General features: G+C 32.3%; 1 protein-coding gene across 1 annotated transcript in view; it reads right to left on the bottom strand.

The window, feature by feature from the left end:
• Positions 1-7,634, bottom strand: part of LOC105203640 (nephrin) — a 379,020-nt gene extending 371,386 nt beyond the window's left edge. The window contains exons 1-4 of the mRNA XM_011172495.3: positions 7,391-7,634; positions 6,862-6,919; positions 4,124-4,247; positions 3,353-3,452 (exon numbers count right to left, since the gene is read on the bottom strand). Coding sequence (XP_011170797.1) covers positions 3,353-3,437 — 85 coding nt within the window. The 5' untranslated portion in view covers positions 3,438-3,452; positions 4,124-4,247; positions 6,862-6,919; positions 7,391-7,634. The remainder of the gene's footprint in view (positions 1-3,352; positions 3,453-4,123; positions 4,248-6,861; positions 6,920-7,390) is intronic.
• Between the last annotated feature and the right edge of the window lie 9,850 nt (positions 7,635-17,484).

The following is a 17,484-nucleotide window of genomic DNA, read 5'->3' as shown; positions in this document are numbered from 1 at the left end:
TAAATTTGCCGAAGGAATCAATAAATGCAGGTTAAACTGCATATTGCATATTGCACTGCAACAAACCATGTACCCATATGCCATAATATTGTAATAATAATAACCGACTGATAAACGAACAACGGATTTAAAATATCAGCGAGATCCTTGAACGATTCGTGATATTGATTTCCCGATCTGTGGAAGAAATCGGCTCTCTCTCTCTCTCTCTCTCTCTCTCGTGTACACACGGACGTTCGAATAATAATTTAAATCGATTTGCAAGACAGCGGCCAATTTTCACGTTGAACGTTAAATCTGGGAGGAGCCCAGGCCATTCCGCTCGGCACGAAGGTGGCTCTCGATAGCAGGTTAAGGGGCTTGCGCGTACTCGTTCGTCCGTGCACGAGTGCTTGCTTTTGGTTCAGTGTCGAAGACGGTTTATAGTGGTTTAAGAGGACTAGAAGTCGGCGGCGCAGTCGGAGGGTGGTGGAGGAACAGATCGAGATAGGATGAGAGACCTCGAGGCGAAAGAGGCGGATGAGGAAGCAGATGCTCCCCAACCGGTGTCACGGATCATGGTCATCTTGAAAGCTCCTGAAAGGCAGGAATGCCCCGCGCGTCCTCTGAAAGCTATCTCTCCGAAGAGGGAACGACTCACTCCTCACTCGTCAGGAGTCGCGTGAACTCGTTCTCTCGCACGGATCCTACGTACGTGTGTATGAGGGTGCGTATGTGTGTCTGCGGGTCGCGAATAGTGTGTAAATATGTAGAGGGGTCCCTCCCGAGGGCGAAAAATGGCAGGTACTTTGCGGACGACGGTTTCATCCGCGGCTCGTTAACTCGTTTACTCGTGTCAACCTTCGTTTTCACGTTTTTCGTACGTCCCTTCATCGACACCTCTTTTTACTCGCCTTTTATAGTGCCAATCTGACCAGTTAGTTCATGCTACAGCGATAAATTTGAGAAAACGTTAACGCTGCGGACTGACAAGATGACAAAGTTATATATTTTACAAAATAGTTGTCTCTCTAAATAGATGAGTTTCTTCTAGCTTGTAAATTGTGTGAAAGAGAAAACTCTTCCGAGAACTGTCCGAGAACGCAATCTTAAGAGAGTCACATCACACGGCCTAAATTGTGTGCATCAAAAGTTCATAAAACGCATGGTAACGACCCTCTGCTTCGTTACTCCCGCGCGCAATATATATTTCCGTTATTTTTTGCATAAATCACATTTAATTACCACGAGGCATGAGATTTCGTGACATCGAGAGAGGCACGAACGCCGTCGCAGCAACGGCGGTTATCGTCTCGTGTTCGCGTCGATCACATCGTGGAACACGGCAGACCACTCGATACGACCCCCGACACGGGAACGATATTTCGCGGAAAATAATATAATATGCCATTGTTACTATGTTATGACGCTAAAGATCGCGCGAGCTTGTTAAACGCCGCGGTGATCGGACGGACCTGAATGCGACACGCACGTCGAACGCGACTCTGTTCACGCAAAATTGAACATGGAATTTCACGAATTTTCTCCCCGACAAATTTTTGAAAACGATTGACGGAGCAATTCGAATAGCTTTCCCTAACGCGACTCAACTCTCGGAATATATTTTTCTATCTTAAAAAGTTCGAACCGGCGACACTTAAAATTTTCATTCGACCTTTACTTTGAGCTCGGAATCTTAATCCTACTGTCTTTTTGTCAAAAAAAAGATCGCCAGCGAGAGAAGTGGTTTTTAAAGTTACTTCTCCATTGCGTAACTCCGCAAGCTGTTAGACCTTACTGACATTTAATTTTAGCAGAGAGTTAGATATCAGAATGCGGCATAAAGCATTGAAAAGTTTGTCGAATGAGTGTGCTTTAGCTCGAAAATATGTATTACATAATAATAGGCTTTAGCTTTGAACGGAATATGATACGTGAATATTGCAAATAAAATGTTACGAAACAAAAATTGATCCGGCACACTAGACTATTATAACTGCTGCAATTGAAGCAACAATAAATGTAAAGAGAAATATTTGGTAGCATTTAATAATTCATTATTTAGTAAAATCTTTTACGATTATACAAATATAATAAAACAGTTCCAATAAAATGGAATCGTTAATGAGACCGGTTCATTAACGCATCTGTCTCTGATCCAATTAAGGAATTATTGAATACTGAACGTTGAAGTATTTTACCAAAATTATACACATAAACAAGCTAGAGATGTTACATATTATATACAGCATTTGACAATTGCCGCGTATATGTATAAATTAACTTTTGATTGTAAAATTAATTTACGCAACGTAAATTAGATATTGGCAAACTGTTATAATACTAGTGCTGCCATAATACTATACATTAATTAATTTAAATCGAATAATTTATTTACTATTTCATATAAGCGTCGAATAATTGATCGTAAATCGCGTTCACGTCTTTCGATTTCGGATACATTCGCAATACGAAACGTATGTTATTTGTAATTAATTGTACCACACAGCGAGTACATTGATTAATATTTAAAATGAGTAGTATGTAAACAGGAAATAATTCAGTCAATTTATATCAGTCTGTATTTACTTTCGTACTTTAATAATTGGTACGAAACACGAAAATATCCGACGTAACTTGATTACATGCAACATTTCTCATACAAATATTAATTATTGACTTTTGATTTGTTGAAAAAAAAGGAATGCCGACAAAAAAAGGAAAACGCGAGGAACGAAAAATTGTCACGCTGTATCGATTTGGTAACAGTGAAAGAGACACGAGTATCGCGGTTAGTTACCGCATATTTTGACCGCTGTCAAGTTAGCGAGTTCAAATGAGCAAAATCAAAAGGGATTAATTGATCTATTTAATGCTCATTTTGTGCTAATTTATGCAAGAAATAATTTTGTACCACGTGCCGTTTAAAAAAACTCATGATGTTAACTTAATATGAAACTAATAGGCCTACAAGAAAAAAAAAGAAAAATAAAAGTGGATACAATTAGTACTAATTTTATTTTGGTTTTTTTTTTAAATCTTGTAATCCTGTTAGCTATATTAAGCTAGCAGCACCGTGAAGTTCTTTTAAACGGCACATAGTACAAAACTATTTCTTGTGGCACAAATTAGCACTAAATAGTTCAACAGGTTCAATTTAATTGTGCTCATTTAATCCTGTTAGGTTGACAAAGGTCATATTTTGCAAATTTCATGAAATAACATATGAATAAAAGATCAAATCTCTCTCACTCTCTTTCTTTCTCTCTATTTTTTTCTATCTTTATTTAGTACAATGTTTATCAAAGCGCAATCAAGGGTAATCAATCAATTAATAATTACATAAGAATTATAAATAAATTTGCTCACTCACCGGCCGCTGTGCCCGCATCACCTTTTTCCTTCTCCCAGCCCAGAACCAGCAAACGGAGATTCCGTTTCCTTTTTTGTTGCCACATTTCAGATTCCTCCGCCTACAATCACATAAAATGAAAACAGGATATTAATACACTTTTAAAACATATATTTTACACGATTTAAGGTTTACGTTAAAATTCAGAATAGAGTTCTGTGTATTTTTAATTATTCTATAGTACAGAACACACATTTAAGAATCACGACACATAAATTGAACATATGTGTTAAAATATTTATATTAAAATACACAGCGTCCAAAATTATACATATATATAAATTTTTAATGTTTATCTTTCGGTATTACAAGTTTACGTTAGAATTCAGAATAGAGCTCTGTGTATTTTTGATTATTTTATAGTACAGAACACATTTAAAAATCCGGACACATAGATTGAACATATGTGTTAAAATATTTACATTAAAATATACAACGTTCAAAATTAGACATATACGTATATAAATCTTTAATATTTTTCTTTCGGCATTACGATGAAAATTATACATGGAACTCTAAAATAAAAAATGTGAATAAAATTCTGAAATAATAAAACGTAAATAAAGTCTATAAAGACCGATTCTGACTCCTTGTAAAATTATCCATATTCATAAAAATCTATATCTTGAAGTCAATTATATTCAATTTGAGTGATTCCAGCTCAGAGATACTTAGTGTGATGTTACCATATTTACGTCAGAAATCAATATTTTGCATATCGGATGTATTCACCTTCCAAAAATAACACGGCAGTCGTATTGAAAAATGATCAGATTCATTCTGGAATGGCAGTTTTCTCAATTCTTCTTGCACGTTGATGCTCACGCATTTAGAATTCAAGTAACATGTTCCAATCCTAAAAAGAAAAAACACCTAAAATTGATCTTATCTATCTTTCCCTTTTAACAAAAGTAAAAGTAATCCTATTTTAAAATTGGCATGTTATTTAAATTGAAGCTCTAATCAAAGACTCTAATTTAAAACTTCTAATTTTGAAGCTTGTTTTCCATGTTTCCAATTGGTTGTAAATTTGTTTATTTAATCATTGTTTAATTATTGCACTCTAAAATTGTGAAATATTAATTGAAAATCATTAAACAAATTTAATATAACGTACAGAATCCTAAAAATTATTAGTCACAAATTATCAATTAATATTTTACAATATAAAAATTATAAATTTAAAAAAATTAAAAAAATAAACATTTCCATTTTGAAATCTGATACAAATTAAGATCATATAAAATGGGCCAAACGAGAGAATAATACAAAATATGCGATTATAATTTACCTTTTATGAATTGCGAATGAATGACTACTGTGACTGTCGCGAATCAAATTTGGTGAATAGCGAAGAATTCGCGCGCGACAGTAACCGACTGTTAAACTGAGGATACATTCCGTTTCACGCCTGATGCACATGATGCATCACCTATCCTTATTGTTCACTGAACGTTCCCCCAGCCCCCTCCCACCCCGCTTTTCCAAGGCTGACCCTTGATTTCCATGCGTACGATATCATGCGTTATAGTACACGTAAGATACGCATCTACTGGTTACTTTTCCAATCAAATACGCGTTTTTTTTCCACGTAACGTGACGACGCGGGCATGGGGAAAGCGGAGCTCACTTCACGCAGGCAGTTGACGAACGAGCGGAAAAGGCGGGACGGCGAGTTTCAGCGCAAGACGGCAATACATTGCATCACGTCCACGCACGACGACGCGTGCAATAAAATCGCGAATCGGGACGTTATAAACTCAAACGAGCCGAACGTTATATCGCTGTGTGCCTCGTTAATGTCGCTCTCAACGAGCGTTGAGTGCCGGTAGACGCGACGACATGTTCCACTATCCGAGCAATTACGCGAAGTCGGTCGACCGAGCCGGATTGCGATCGCGATTAACCGCGAACGCACGCAGTAATCGACACATCACGCGTCAATAATCGTCTGATACTACGACGACGCACGACGACAATCGATCGACGAAACACTCGCCCATATAACTCACTTTCGACGAGCCACGCAAACCACAGAACGCGGAAGGATTGGTACACCGTAGCGCTCTGAATCTGCCGCGGAACGGAGCAAGATAAAGATGGCGTCTTGACGTGAGGAGTGGTGTTGAGGACAGGTGGCGCACGCGGTCAGAAAGGCGCCTGTAAATAAACGTCTCGCGGAGATGGCCAGGTGACCGAACCGCGCGGTTATGTGGTCAGACAAAAGCCTGAGAACGACCGCAAGAGTCGCCAGGTTGATGAATTTTCCCCTAAATTTGGATTTTACAAGTGTTCCTGTACTTACGGCTACCTCGCCTTACGAATTTCAGACTTGCGACAGGCATGTAATTGATTAAACATAATAGGTTATAACGATTAAGCATTCGTTATACGGACAGAATAATTTTAATGTATTTAAAAATTTAGCTAGATTCATATCAGAAAATAATTTTATGTTAAATTGTCAACATTATTATTCAAGCATAATAATACTGTTGTAAAAAGGTTTGATATTGTAACAATCTAAAGTCTAATATAAATTTTTTTGTTAACTATTAAACATAATTATTTTCAAACTTGTAATTCGGCAAAATTGTTCTTTCCATGTAGTGATCCAAATTAAATTAATTTTATAATACTATAAAATAATCCTTGGTGAAAATTTATTAGAATTTTTTACATAATTCTATAGGTAATTTCCATAGGCAATCTAGGAATGAAATAGAATAATTGCTTAACAATTATTTATAAAACAAAATTTATTTATACTATCTAAAATTGATTTAATTAGTATTTTTAAAGTATTAAATAAAATAAAAACCAACGTGTAATACTTAGATGTAAAATTATGACAGAATTATGAAATATGCTATGATTAAACAGTTGATACATATTTTACCAACCTCAAATTATACAAAGACGTTCATAAAATTAGCACAGTATCACAACCTTTACGAATTTTGGACCAGCAAAAATGCACAATAAAAGAAGAAGGTAAAAGATATTGTTTCAGAATATATATTTTTAATTGATTTTATGACTCGATCATAAAACACAAGTAATAGTTAGTAACAGTAAGCACCTACAGTAAGTTAGGTGCAGCATTAGAAGATTCTTGGCCACATTATAACAAAATAATTTCTTGAAGAAGCAAATCTCAAAATTAGATTAAAAAACGAAAGTAAATAATATTTAAAATTCGATGAATATGAATAATAAAAGCTTGACATATTATTTATGAATAATAATAAAGTTTCATAAGCATATGTATTCTTTTTTTTGTGCTCATATAAATAAATTGACTGTATTCAACAGAAAAAGTAACTTTGCAATTGATTTTTTAATATGATTGATTTATGTCTAACATTTAGAAGCAATGAGAAACTAAAAACAAGATCAATTATATTAAAGAATCTTACAATTGCGAATTACTTTTTCTGTTGAACGCAGCCATTGTAAGCTTCATTTACCAGTGGTTATTATTGTCGCTGTAGCTACTGCATTCCCTGGGTGATTTTTCAACTGATTCTGAAAAAATATAATAAATATAATTATTCATAAATATATTAATCATAAACAAAATATTGTTTATAGAGCTATCATTGTAACTTACAAACGTTTGATAAAATATTTTTACGTGTGTGTAAAGTTTGCATATCATTTCGTGGAAACTCATAAAATATTGAGAGTTCTAGCTTCATTAAAAAAACGCATAAGATAAAATGAGACGCTACGAACCTGGTGTCTCTCACTTTATCCTATGCGTTTTTTTTCGCTTTCAAAGCCAGAACCATTTGTTTTATCTATTAGAAATTATAGAATTATTGAAGCCAGAACTCTCAATATTTCGTAAGTTTCCACGAAATGATATGCCAACTTCACACACACACACAAATAAATCTCTATCAATGAATCTCTATCAATATCTGGAGCAATGGATCTCTATCAATATATTCAACAGAGATTCATTACTAGATTAAAATATGATTTGTCACTCACCGACATACGATGCACAGCAGCGGAGTTACAACGTCGTTACACGAGCACGAGACAGCAACGAGACGCGAGCGACAAGCTCGTAACGCTTAACGAATGAGATACGATCTATATGATCCTGGCACTCACGCTGCTACTACACTCGACACACCCGACGTTGTATCCGCACAGAACTTTAACACGAGGAATACAAGGGAACGTAAAAGAAGCACCAGAGAGCACGAAATGTCCACCGGTCACTGGTATAAGCGGGTAGAGGACAGAACAACATGGCGATGGCAGCGACTCGACGACCGTCGTGCGGCGCAGTAACTACGCCATCTACGAACGTTGCCGACGGGCAGCGGACGCAAACGAATGCCGGCGCGACCGCCCGAGACGCTCGGTTGCTTCCGCCGCCGCTCGGCAACGTTCGTAGATACGTACGTGACACGTGACTACGCAGCACCGACGACGGTCGTCGAGTCGCTGCCGCTATCATCGCCATGTTGCTCTGTCCTCTACACGCTTACACGCCGGTGACCGGTAGACGCTCCGTGCTTCCTGGTGTTTCTATCGTGTTCCTTGTGTTGAAATTCTGTGCGGATACAACGTCGGATGTGTCGAGTGTAGTAGCAGCGTGAGTGCCAGGATCGTATAGATCGTATCTTGTTCGTTAAGCGTTACGAGCTTGTCGCGTCTCGTGCTGTCTCGTGCTCGTGTAAGTTACTCGACTTGATTCTTCGCTTGCCTCGCAATCTTCATTGCTCCTAATCAGTCGCGATCGTATTATATTTTGTTGGACCTCGTGTGTGATGTTACTTGGCATTATCATGAATGCCGAATAAAATATCAAGCCATTTGACTGAAGCTCGTTGCATTAGCGACGGCGTCAATACGAGAGGTTATGTTACACCACGCGCAATCCTCTAGTGCTCGAGATTCGTCGTCTGCTGTGACGATAACTTTTCCGACGGCGTAAATGGTGAACAATATATTGTGCGGTCGTTGTTAATGTGCGATTTGAAAGTGAAACAAAAAAAAATATTATCGACGAAAAACGGCTTCCGTGAAATAATTCGGTATGTACAAATTCAAACAGCAATATTAATTACTATGGACGCTACTATAATGTGAATTATTTTTATTTGTGTTTTACAGGTTGACGTTGTAAACTCCGCTGCTGCGCATCGTGTGTTGGTGAGTGACAGCATATTTTAATCTAGTAATGAATCTCTATTGAATATATTGATAGAGATCCATTGCTCCAGATATTGATAGAGATTCATTTGTGTGTGTGTGTGTGTGTGTGTGAAGTTGGCATATTATTTCGTGGAAACTCGCAAAATATTGAGAGTTCTGGCTTCAATAGTTCTATAGTTTCTAATAGATAGAACAAATAGTTCTGGCCTTGAAAGCGAACAAAATGCATAGAAGAAAGTGAGACGCTGCGTGAACCTGGTGTCTCACTTTATCCTATGTATTTTTTTCACTTTCAAGACCAGAACTATTTGTTTTATCTATTAGAAACTATAGAATTATGGTAAAGGAAGTCAGAACTCTCAATATTTCGTGAGTTTCCACAAAATGATACACCAACTTCACACACACTATTTTTATATAGTACAAATTTAATATATTCTTAATTTTTTTAAACACAATAAAAGACATCAAATTATATTTTAAATAAATTACTGCAACAAAAATACACATACTTTGAAAATATTTCATATGATCACATTCAAATTCTATATCATCTTCTAATTCTTTTTACACATAAATATTATACATTACATTTTGCAAGTATTGTGAAATAGAACATTAGAAAAAATATATTTTTAATGAAATAAAAGCCTCTAAAGGCCAACAGGATCTCCATTTGTAATAATACAATTTTAATAATTAAATACAATAGTTTATATGTTTCAACCCAAAGTCATTCTCAGTGAAAAGTAACAAAATAGATACATCCAACCATAAGACTATTGGGTCAAGCCCTCTTAATTACAATAAATGCTTTGTCAATCAAGAAGTCGTTAACCAGTAAAATCAATGAATAATCACACATGATAAAAAAGTATCAAAAGTAGTCAAAAGTAAAAGTTTTTGCTGTGACAGGTAACGACAATGTGATAATAAAGACAGGCTTGATCCAATAATCTCATGGTTTAATGTACTTTGTTACTCTTCACTGAGGATGACCCAAACCCTGGGTCAAAACGTATCCAATATTGTATTAAATTATTAAAATTGTATTATTATACATAAAGAACCTGTGTTGTCAGAGATATTTAGTATGATGTTTATTTATCATATTTACGTTGGAAATCAATATTTTGCATATCTGATATATTAAAAAACCTTCCAAAGATATTAGTCATATTGGAAGATGATCTAATTCATTCTAAAATGGCAATTTACTCAATTCTCCTTGTACATGATACCAACACATGTTAGAATTTAAGCAATAAGTGTCAATTTTAAAAAGAAAAATACCTTAAATATATCTTTTCCTTTAAAATAAAATAAAAATAGAAAATAATCTTATTTAAAAATTGGCATGTTATCTAATTCTCTGAAACTCTAATCAAAAGCTCTAATTTAAAACCTCTCTAATTTTGAAGCCTGTTTTCCATATTTTCGATTGGTTGTAAATTTATTACTTTAATCATTGTTTAATTGTTAAACTCTAAAATTGTGTAATATATGAATTCAATACAAAATTATAAAACAAATTTAATATAACATAGAATCCTAAAAATTATTAGTCACAAATTATAAATTGATATAATAAAATATACAAATTGTAAATGTAAAAAAATTAAAAAACTGAACATTTCTATTTTGAAATCTAATGCAAATTAAGGTTATATACGGGCTTGACGAAAGAATAAAATATGCGATTATAATAAACCTTTTATGAATTGTTAATGAACGAATCCTCCAACTGTCGCAAATCAAATTTTGTGGACACACTGACACCGACACTGACACACTGCGACCGGCAGTGATCAGCTATTAAACCGAGAGTGCATTTCATTTTACGGCTGATGCACACGATGTATCACTTATCCTTATTGTTTACTAAACGACCTCCCTTCCCCTCGAACCCTGACCTTTGATTCCCATGTGTACGATGTCGTGTTGTTGTAGCACGCGGAAGACTCGGATTTCTACCAGTTATACTATTCCAATCAACGGTTTTTCCACCACACGCTCGCATTTGATGTGACGACCTGTGCATCGGGAAAGCGAGGCTCACTTCGCGTGGGTGGTTGACGAACAAGCGAAAAAGGCGGGACGGCGAGTTTCAGCGCGAGTCGGCAACGCACTGCACCGCGCCTACGCGCGACGACGCGTGCAATAACATCGCGAATCGGGACGTCGTAAACTCAAACGAGCCGAACGTTATCGCTGTGTATCTCGCTAATGTGGCTGTAAACGACCGCCGAGTGCCGCTAGACGTGACGACACGTCCCACTCCACGAGTCGTTACGCGAAATCGTCGACCGACGCGGATTACGATTAATAGCGATCGCACGCAGCAATAGATACACCTCGGCGTCAGTAATCGTCCGGCACCACTACGACGCACGACGACCATCGATCGACGATACGCTTGCCCATACAAACTCCCTTTCGACGAGCCACGCGATCCGTAGAACGCGGAAAACCGGTACATCATAGCGCTCTGAATCTGCCGCGGAACGATGCAAGATAAAGATGGCGGCTTGACATGAGGAGTAGTGCCGAGGAGGATAGGTGGCGCACGCGGTCAGAAAGGCGCCTGTAAATAAAGGTCTTGCGGAGGATCAAGTGACTAACCCGCGCGATTAATTTGGTCAGAAGACTGAGAACGACCGTCGGAATTGACGGATTTTCCCTGAAATTTGGATCTTACAGGTATCCCTGTACTTACAGCTACCTCGCCTTACGAATTTTCGCACTTGCGACCAGCATGCTATTAATTAAAAATTAATAGGTTATAACGATTAAGCACGCGGTATACCGAAAGAACAATTTTAGTACATCTAAAAATTTAGCTAGGTGCATATCAAAAAATGATATTATGTTGATCTGTTAACATTATTATGTAAGACATTCAAACATAATAATACTGCTGCAAAAAGTTTTTGACATTCAACAACCAACTTAAACGTTTATCAGAAATTTTTATATAATTTTTCTGAAGTTCTGTGTATAATTTTATAACTCAGATTTTTTATGTGTATTAGAACACTTCAGAAAATACTCAGAGATACTCAGAATGTTTGCATTATTTCCTAGAATTTTTTTCATATACCTTATGAAATACTCTATGATTTCTAAGATTTTTTTGTTCTATAATTTCTAATAAAATCTAAAAAAGTTAAAAGTATTTTTTAGAAATTATGGGATGAGAAATCTCAAATATATTTCAGAATTAACATTTATGTACAATTCTAAAAGAAGTGGTAGACTTTTTGAGTATTCTTCTGAAAAATGGTTTAATTTGCATAAAAATTATGAGAAAAATTTCCACTAGGATTATATTAAGAGTTAGATCCAGTGAGCATAAAATCATTACTGCCATATTATTATTATTGCAACGATATTCAATAATATGTTTTCAAATATTTCATATTTAACATTGTGTATAACAATATAAACAAACTGTGATCATGATTTCGAGATGATGTTTTTAAAACATTTCAACAATATTTTGAAAAAATAAAATAATCTTGTTAAAATGTTTGTATAGTATTATTTTTAAAAATATACATGAAATCAAAATTTGTGTCTATACGTTACCTAATGTTGCTTGTTTCTCTATTTTTGAGGAAAAATATTGTTTTTTATTCACTTGTTGAGTTTGTAATTTAGTCACTTGTTAATCTATGTTAATTTATGTCTGCAGCAAATATTATGTTAAGATTTAAAATCTTAAAAAAAATAGTTTTATTATTTTCTTAATAGAGTTGTAATTGTTTTCAGTAATAAAATTATTTTACATGTTTTATATATGTAAAATATAAATGCTATTTAGCTTACAATCAATTCGATTTATGAAGTCTAGAAACTTAACAAAAACACATTTATTTATACGTTTAATATAAAATATATATGACATTTATATGTTAAAAAGTTATTAGTATTATTACATTTACTTAATATTTAGTAATATAAAATTAATATTTAAAATTAAATATTAATTATATAACTTTAAATATTATGTATTGATTCATTGATTAATAAATACCTAATGAATAGTTTTTTTTCTAATATATGATTGTTTTCAAGAAAATTCTACATGTGTGTAATAATTATTTTTTGGAATAATCATTTTTTCCTGCTCTGCTTTAATTTGGATTTTATATTTATTTGTTGTAGAATTAACATACATCGTAGTGACATTGCAAATATTGTATAATTCCTCTTTTATGTGTTGGTGAATGATAAATAAACTTTTTATTGAGATCACAAATTTATGAAAATTATTTTAAATGTAAATGTTTCTAGATACATGTGTATGTGTATAATTACGATAAATTACTAAAAAAATTGAATAATAGTTTTCTTCTTAATAGCACGAGATATTGTCAGCGTGGTGCACTGTCTCAGAAACAAAGACCAACCTGAGAGTGGCTACAATCGTAATTTAGCTGTAACTTTAATTTTAAGCGCCTCTATATTTATAAAATATGGACATTGACCTATGTAGCTAATCTATTTAAAAAAACATAATCCTATAGATCCTATAGATATAAATTCTACAGACGCTTGTGTTTGTAGTAAAGTATTTCAATTACATGATTACTTTAATGATTAAATTAATAATAATTAAACATTTATTTAATGAATACATATAGAGTTGCATACAATAATTATTATTTAAAATATAAGTTGTCTTTGCTATCGGATTTTAAATTGTATTTTACATTTGTTTGTTACAGAATTATCGTAGCGACGTTGCAGAATAACTCCGCTGCTGTGCGTTAAATGGTGAGTGATAAATAAACAAATTTTATAATTGAGGTAACAGATCTGTGACAATAAAACGTAATAAAAAACGTAATAAAAAGGCGATTATATTGAATTATGATAATAAATCATCATATATATTACATTTCATAAATCTATTGCCTTAAAATGAGTGGACTAAGGCTGCAGTCAATCAGACACTACAAATGCTTCAAAGCATTTGATTAACTTTTCAGAATAAAGAATTTTACAAATTGATTAATCAAAAGATGCTTCAAAGCATATGTAGCATCGTCTTGACCGTACCCTGAAAGAGATTAGGATTTAATATTTAATCCTGGATGAATTACATAAATTGATTCATGTGTATTTATTTATTATATATTATTTGACTTATAATTGCATTCTCACAGATATACTTTATGCATATGTGTAACATAAAAAATAAAAAAAATAGTATAAATAAAATAAACATAAAATAAAGTAAAAATGAAAAAAAACAAATAGAAATATAAACCAATAAATACAATTGCTGTAATATTGAGCACAATAGAACGAAATTTGTAAATTACGTACGAAAGTATTGTTCATTTTTTTAATTGGATATCAGAAAATATAAAATAGAACAAAAGATTTTTATGAAATTCTATAAACGCTTGTGTTTGTGTTTAAATTTCTATAATTGAGGTAACAGATCTGTAACAATACTTAAAACATGATATTATTATATATATTATATACATATATGTATATTTCGTAGATCCATTGTCTCAAACAGATAAACTGGAACAGATTAAGATTTGATATTTAATATCCTAAAATATCTCATATTGATTTATCATTATGCATTTATTTTATATATATATTTATATTTATATTTATACATAAGAATATATTGTGATGAATATATTTTATACATATACATATTTATTTAAAATGAATAATAATAATGTAAGTAAAAAATATATGAAGTAAAACAAAAATGAAATAAAGAAAAATAGAACAAATAAAGAAATAGGATGTAAATAAATACAACTGTAGTGTATAATAGTTTACAATTGAGATACAGTTTTGCAGTAATAAAAATTGATAATATTTGTTACTTAATAACAAATGTTAGTTTTATTTTCTCATTTTTATTCCAGGATTAAATGTTACTTAAATTAATATAAAAATGCAATTGCTTGGTAAAATATTTTCAAAATATTTATAACGTAAACATAAATAAAGTATTGTTTTTTCTGTCATTTGTACAATATATTTTATGTAATTTAACGAATGCATACTAACGATTATTAATTAAAAATATGTGTTTTTATAACGTACCAGTTTTAATTTCAAACTTTTGTAGTCTATCTATATGTATATTAATAAATAGTTTTTTATATCAGTTATAATGATATGACATGAGATCTGAAAAATGTTATTTCTTATAAAATAATTTTTTTCATAACAGTCACTTTAAAGCTAATCGATTTTACGTTAATTCAAATATTTGATTTTAAAGTATAATATTTATTTCTAATCTATTATAAAATAATAGTTTTTGATAATCAAATGTGTGTCCGCTCGAGAAAATAAAATGCATCACATCAATAAATTAATTGTACGGGGGGAAATTTATCATTTTCGGTTCTTGTGTCATAAATTATTTATTTCAATTGCATGTTCTTAAGGTGTAATTCAATATTCGAACAATAATCGATAAAATATGGAGAGTTTCTCAGTTCGAGTTACAAATTCTACATATATAGTCAGAGTCTATAAATTCTATAGGTAATTTCCGTAGGTAATCTAGGAGTGAAATGGGATAGGTGGCGTAAATAACTATTTTTTATTTATATAACAAAATTTATTTACACAATCTAAAATTTATTCAGTTTAGTACTTTTAAGTATAGAATAAAATAAAAACCAACATGTAATTCTTAGATGTGAAATTAAAAATAAGAATCTATATACATGTTGAATATAAGGACTATTTGTTATTGAAGCTTATTTTATATTCCCTCTATTAAAGAAGTAGAAATCTTGAATTGATGTTTCCAATCGTCCGCCGCACGATTGGAAACATTAATCTAAGATTAATTGAATTAACTGATAAATTGATAGAATAGTAATTCGCCAAGTTTTGAAATATTCTATTCTGTACGAACAGAAATAATCGTACTATATTGAAACATCGTCATCCTCATATTAATGCGAGATTAATTATTTATTAATATGTAATATTGTTTAATATAGCGTCATTTAATTGTCACCAATCAATTTAATATTTTACTCGGCATACATGAGGTGCAGTTATATACGTGCGATATATAATTAACGCTCGATGCAAATCTATCGTCACTCTGCGCCGTGATTACGAGGACGCGAACGTATAACGTGTCGAGATACGGAATTACCGCCAAGCCGTATTTCGCTAACGAATATTGTTATTCGCACAACTATTTAATATTTGTCATGTATCTTAATACGGGCAGAATCAGAGAGAGTTTATCAATTGTTACCAGTCACGTTTGTTCTCGAACGTTACGCATACATATGTTACGGTCCACAGATTTGCGCGGGTTTTCCAAAGATTTCATAAGTGCAGTGTCGCAAAGCACGATCCCGGGTTTAAAACTCAAGGCTGCACATTTTAGAAAAAGTTATTTTTCAATTCAGTATGTTACAAAATATTTAAAGAAATTAGAAGACAATTGAAAAAATTGTATACAAAAAATTAAATTTAACATAAATGAAAAATTTCTTGAAACAAGATTTCGGGAAAGTCAATTTTTTAAACTATAAATTTTGTAAAATTTTGATAGGTACTTTATAAGAAATTAAGGTTATCAAATATATAAATAATTATAGGGATGAATTTAGCAATTTTTGATGATCGAATCTCTTGAAACAAATATTTTACCTACGTGACATCTAGTGTTATAGTCTCTATTACAATTGTAATAGAAACAATTTTTTTCGATTACATTCTTATCCGTTTTAATACGTCATTACAGATTGCAAGCATGACATTAAAAAAAATCCTTACTAACAAATTCTGGAAAATGTTATTGATTTAATGTGTTTTGCAATAACATTTTAAATTGTAATCGGAGATACCAATATAACGGAAAACTGTAACACTGGTGACGCACCTAAAAGGTTGTTTGTAATATTTCAGTCTTTGCACACAAAACATTAATACAGCATTGCGAAAATTATAAATAGCACACATGAAGCAAAAACTTGCAAAAAGCTGACGCATACATTTGAATTGTTAATGAAATTCTTTCTGAACATACAACGCTGACTTATCAATAAATCAAGAAATCTTTCTCAAGTCGTCGCCGGTTCGCAGACGTGTTTAGCTGAATGTAATTACAGAGTTTTTAAACACCTCAAGACTAATTTTATTTACCTAAGAGAGATGATTTTCTCGAGATAATAACAGAAAGTGTTAATTATCATAAACGCGAAAATCTCAATTCCGTTATGTACTTCAGGTACATATGACCGTTACCTATAGCTTTTGATTACATTATTACTTTCATCTGAAAAACAATTGTTTTACGCTATTTTATTAATTTGGTATTAAATAATAATAATAATTATAAAAAACTAAAAGTAAAATGTGGAAGAGAGCTAAATGTCAATTGGTCTATATTGTGTATCAAATTTCATTATTTTTTTAAATTATATTACATCCTCTTTTTATCTCGAAAACAAATACCAAAATGGATTCTTAGCATTAATATACTATTATATCCATCGATAATTATATATAACGTATTAGTTTTTATAACGTATTAATAACGTGTATTAATTTTTAACTTTTGCTGTTATTATTTCTTAATATCTCTTATTTAAGAATGTTCTGGCTCTGCAATATCAGCTAAAAGTTATCGAAATTGAAAAACTCCGGGCTTCTTAGATTTATTCTTTCTATTTTTTTTTTTTAACAACAAAAATATTTAGTCGTGAATATCTGAATTTTGGGTTTTACATAAACTGCAAAAAAAGCAATAAAAAATGTGACTTGTAATGGCTCATGCAATGAAAATAATTCTATTTTACTACAGCTATAGGTAATAACTTTCAAACGAGTAAGTGGATTTTATTTTTATAAATAAACTTTAGCACGAATATTTATTACTAAAGTTTTATTAGTAT

The sequence above is a fragment of the Solenopsis invicta genome, chromosome 16 (genome assembly GCF_016802725.1).
Source record: "Solenopsis invicta isolate M01_SB chromosome 16, UNIL_Sinv_3.0, whole genome shotgun sequence".
Classification (NCBI taxonomy): Eukaryota; Metazoa; Arthropoda; class Insecta; order Hymenoptera; family Formicidae; genus Solenopsis; species Solenopsis invicta.
The sequence above is the reverse complement of the archived record's forward strand: the minus strand, read 5'-3'. Positions and strand labels throughout refer to the sequence as shown.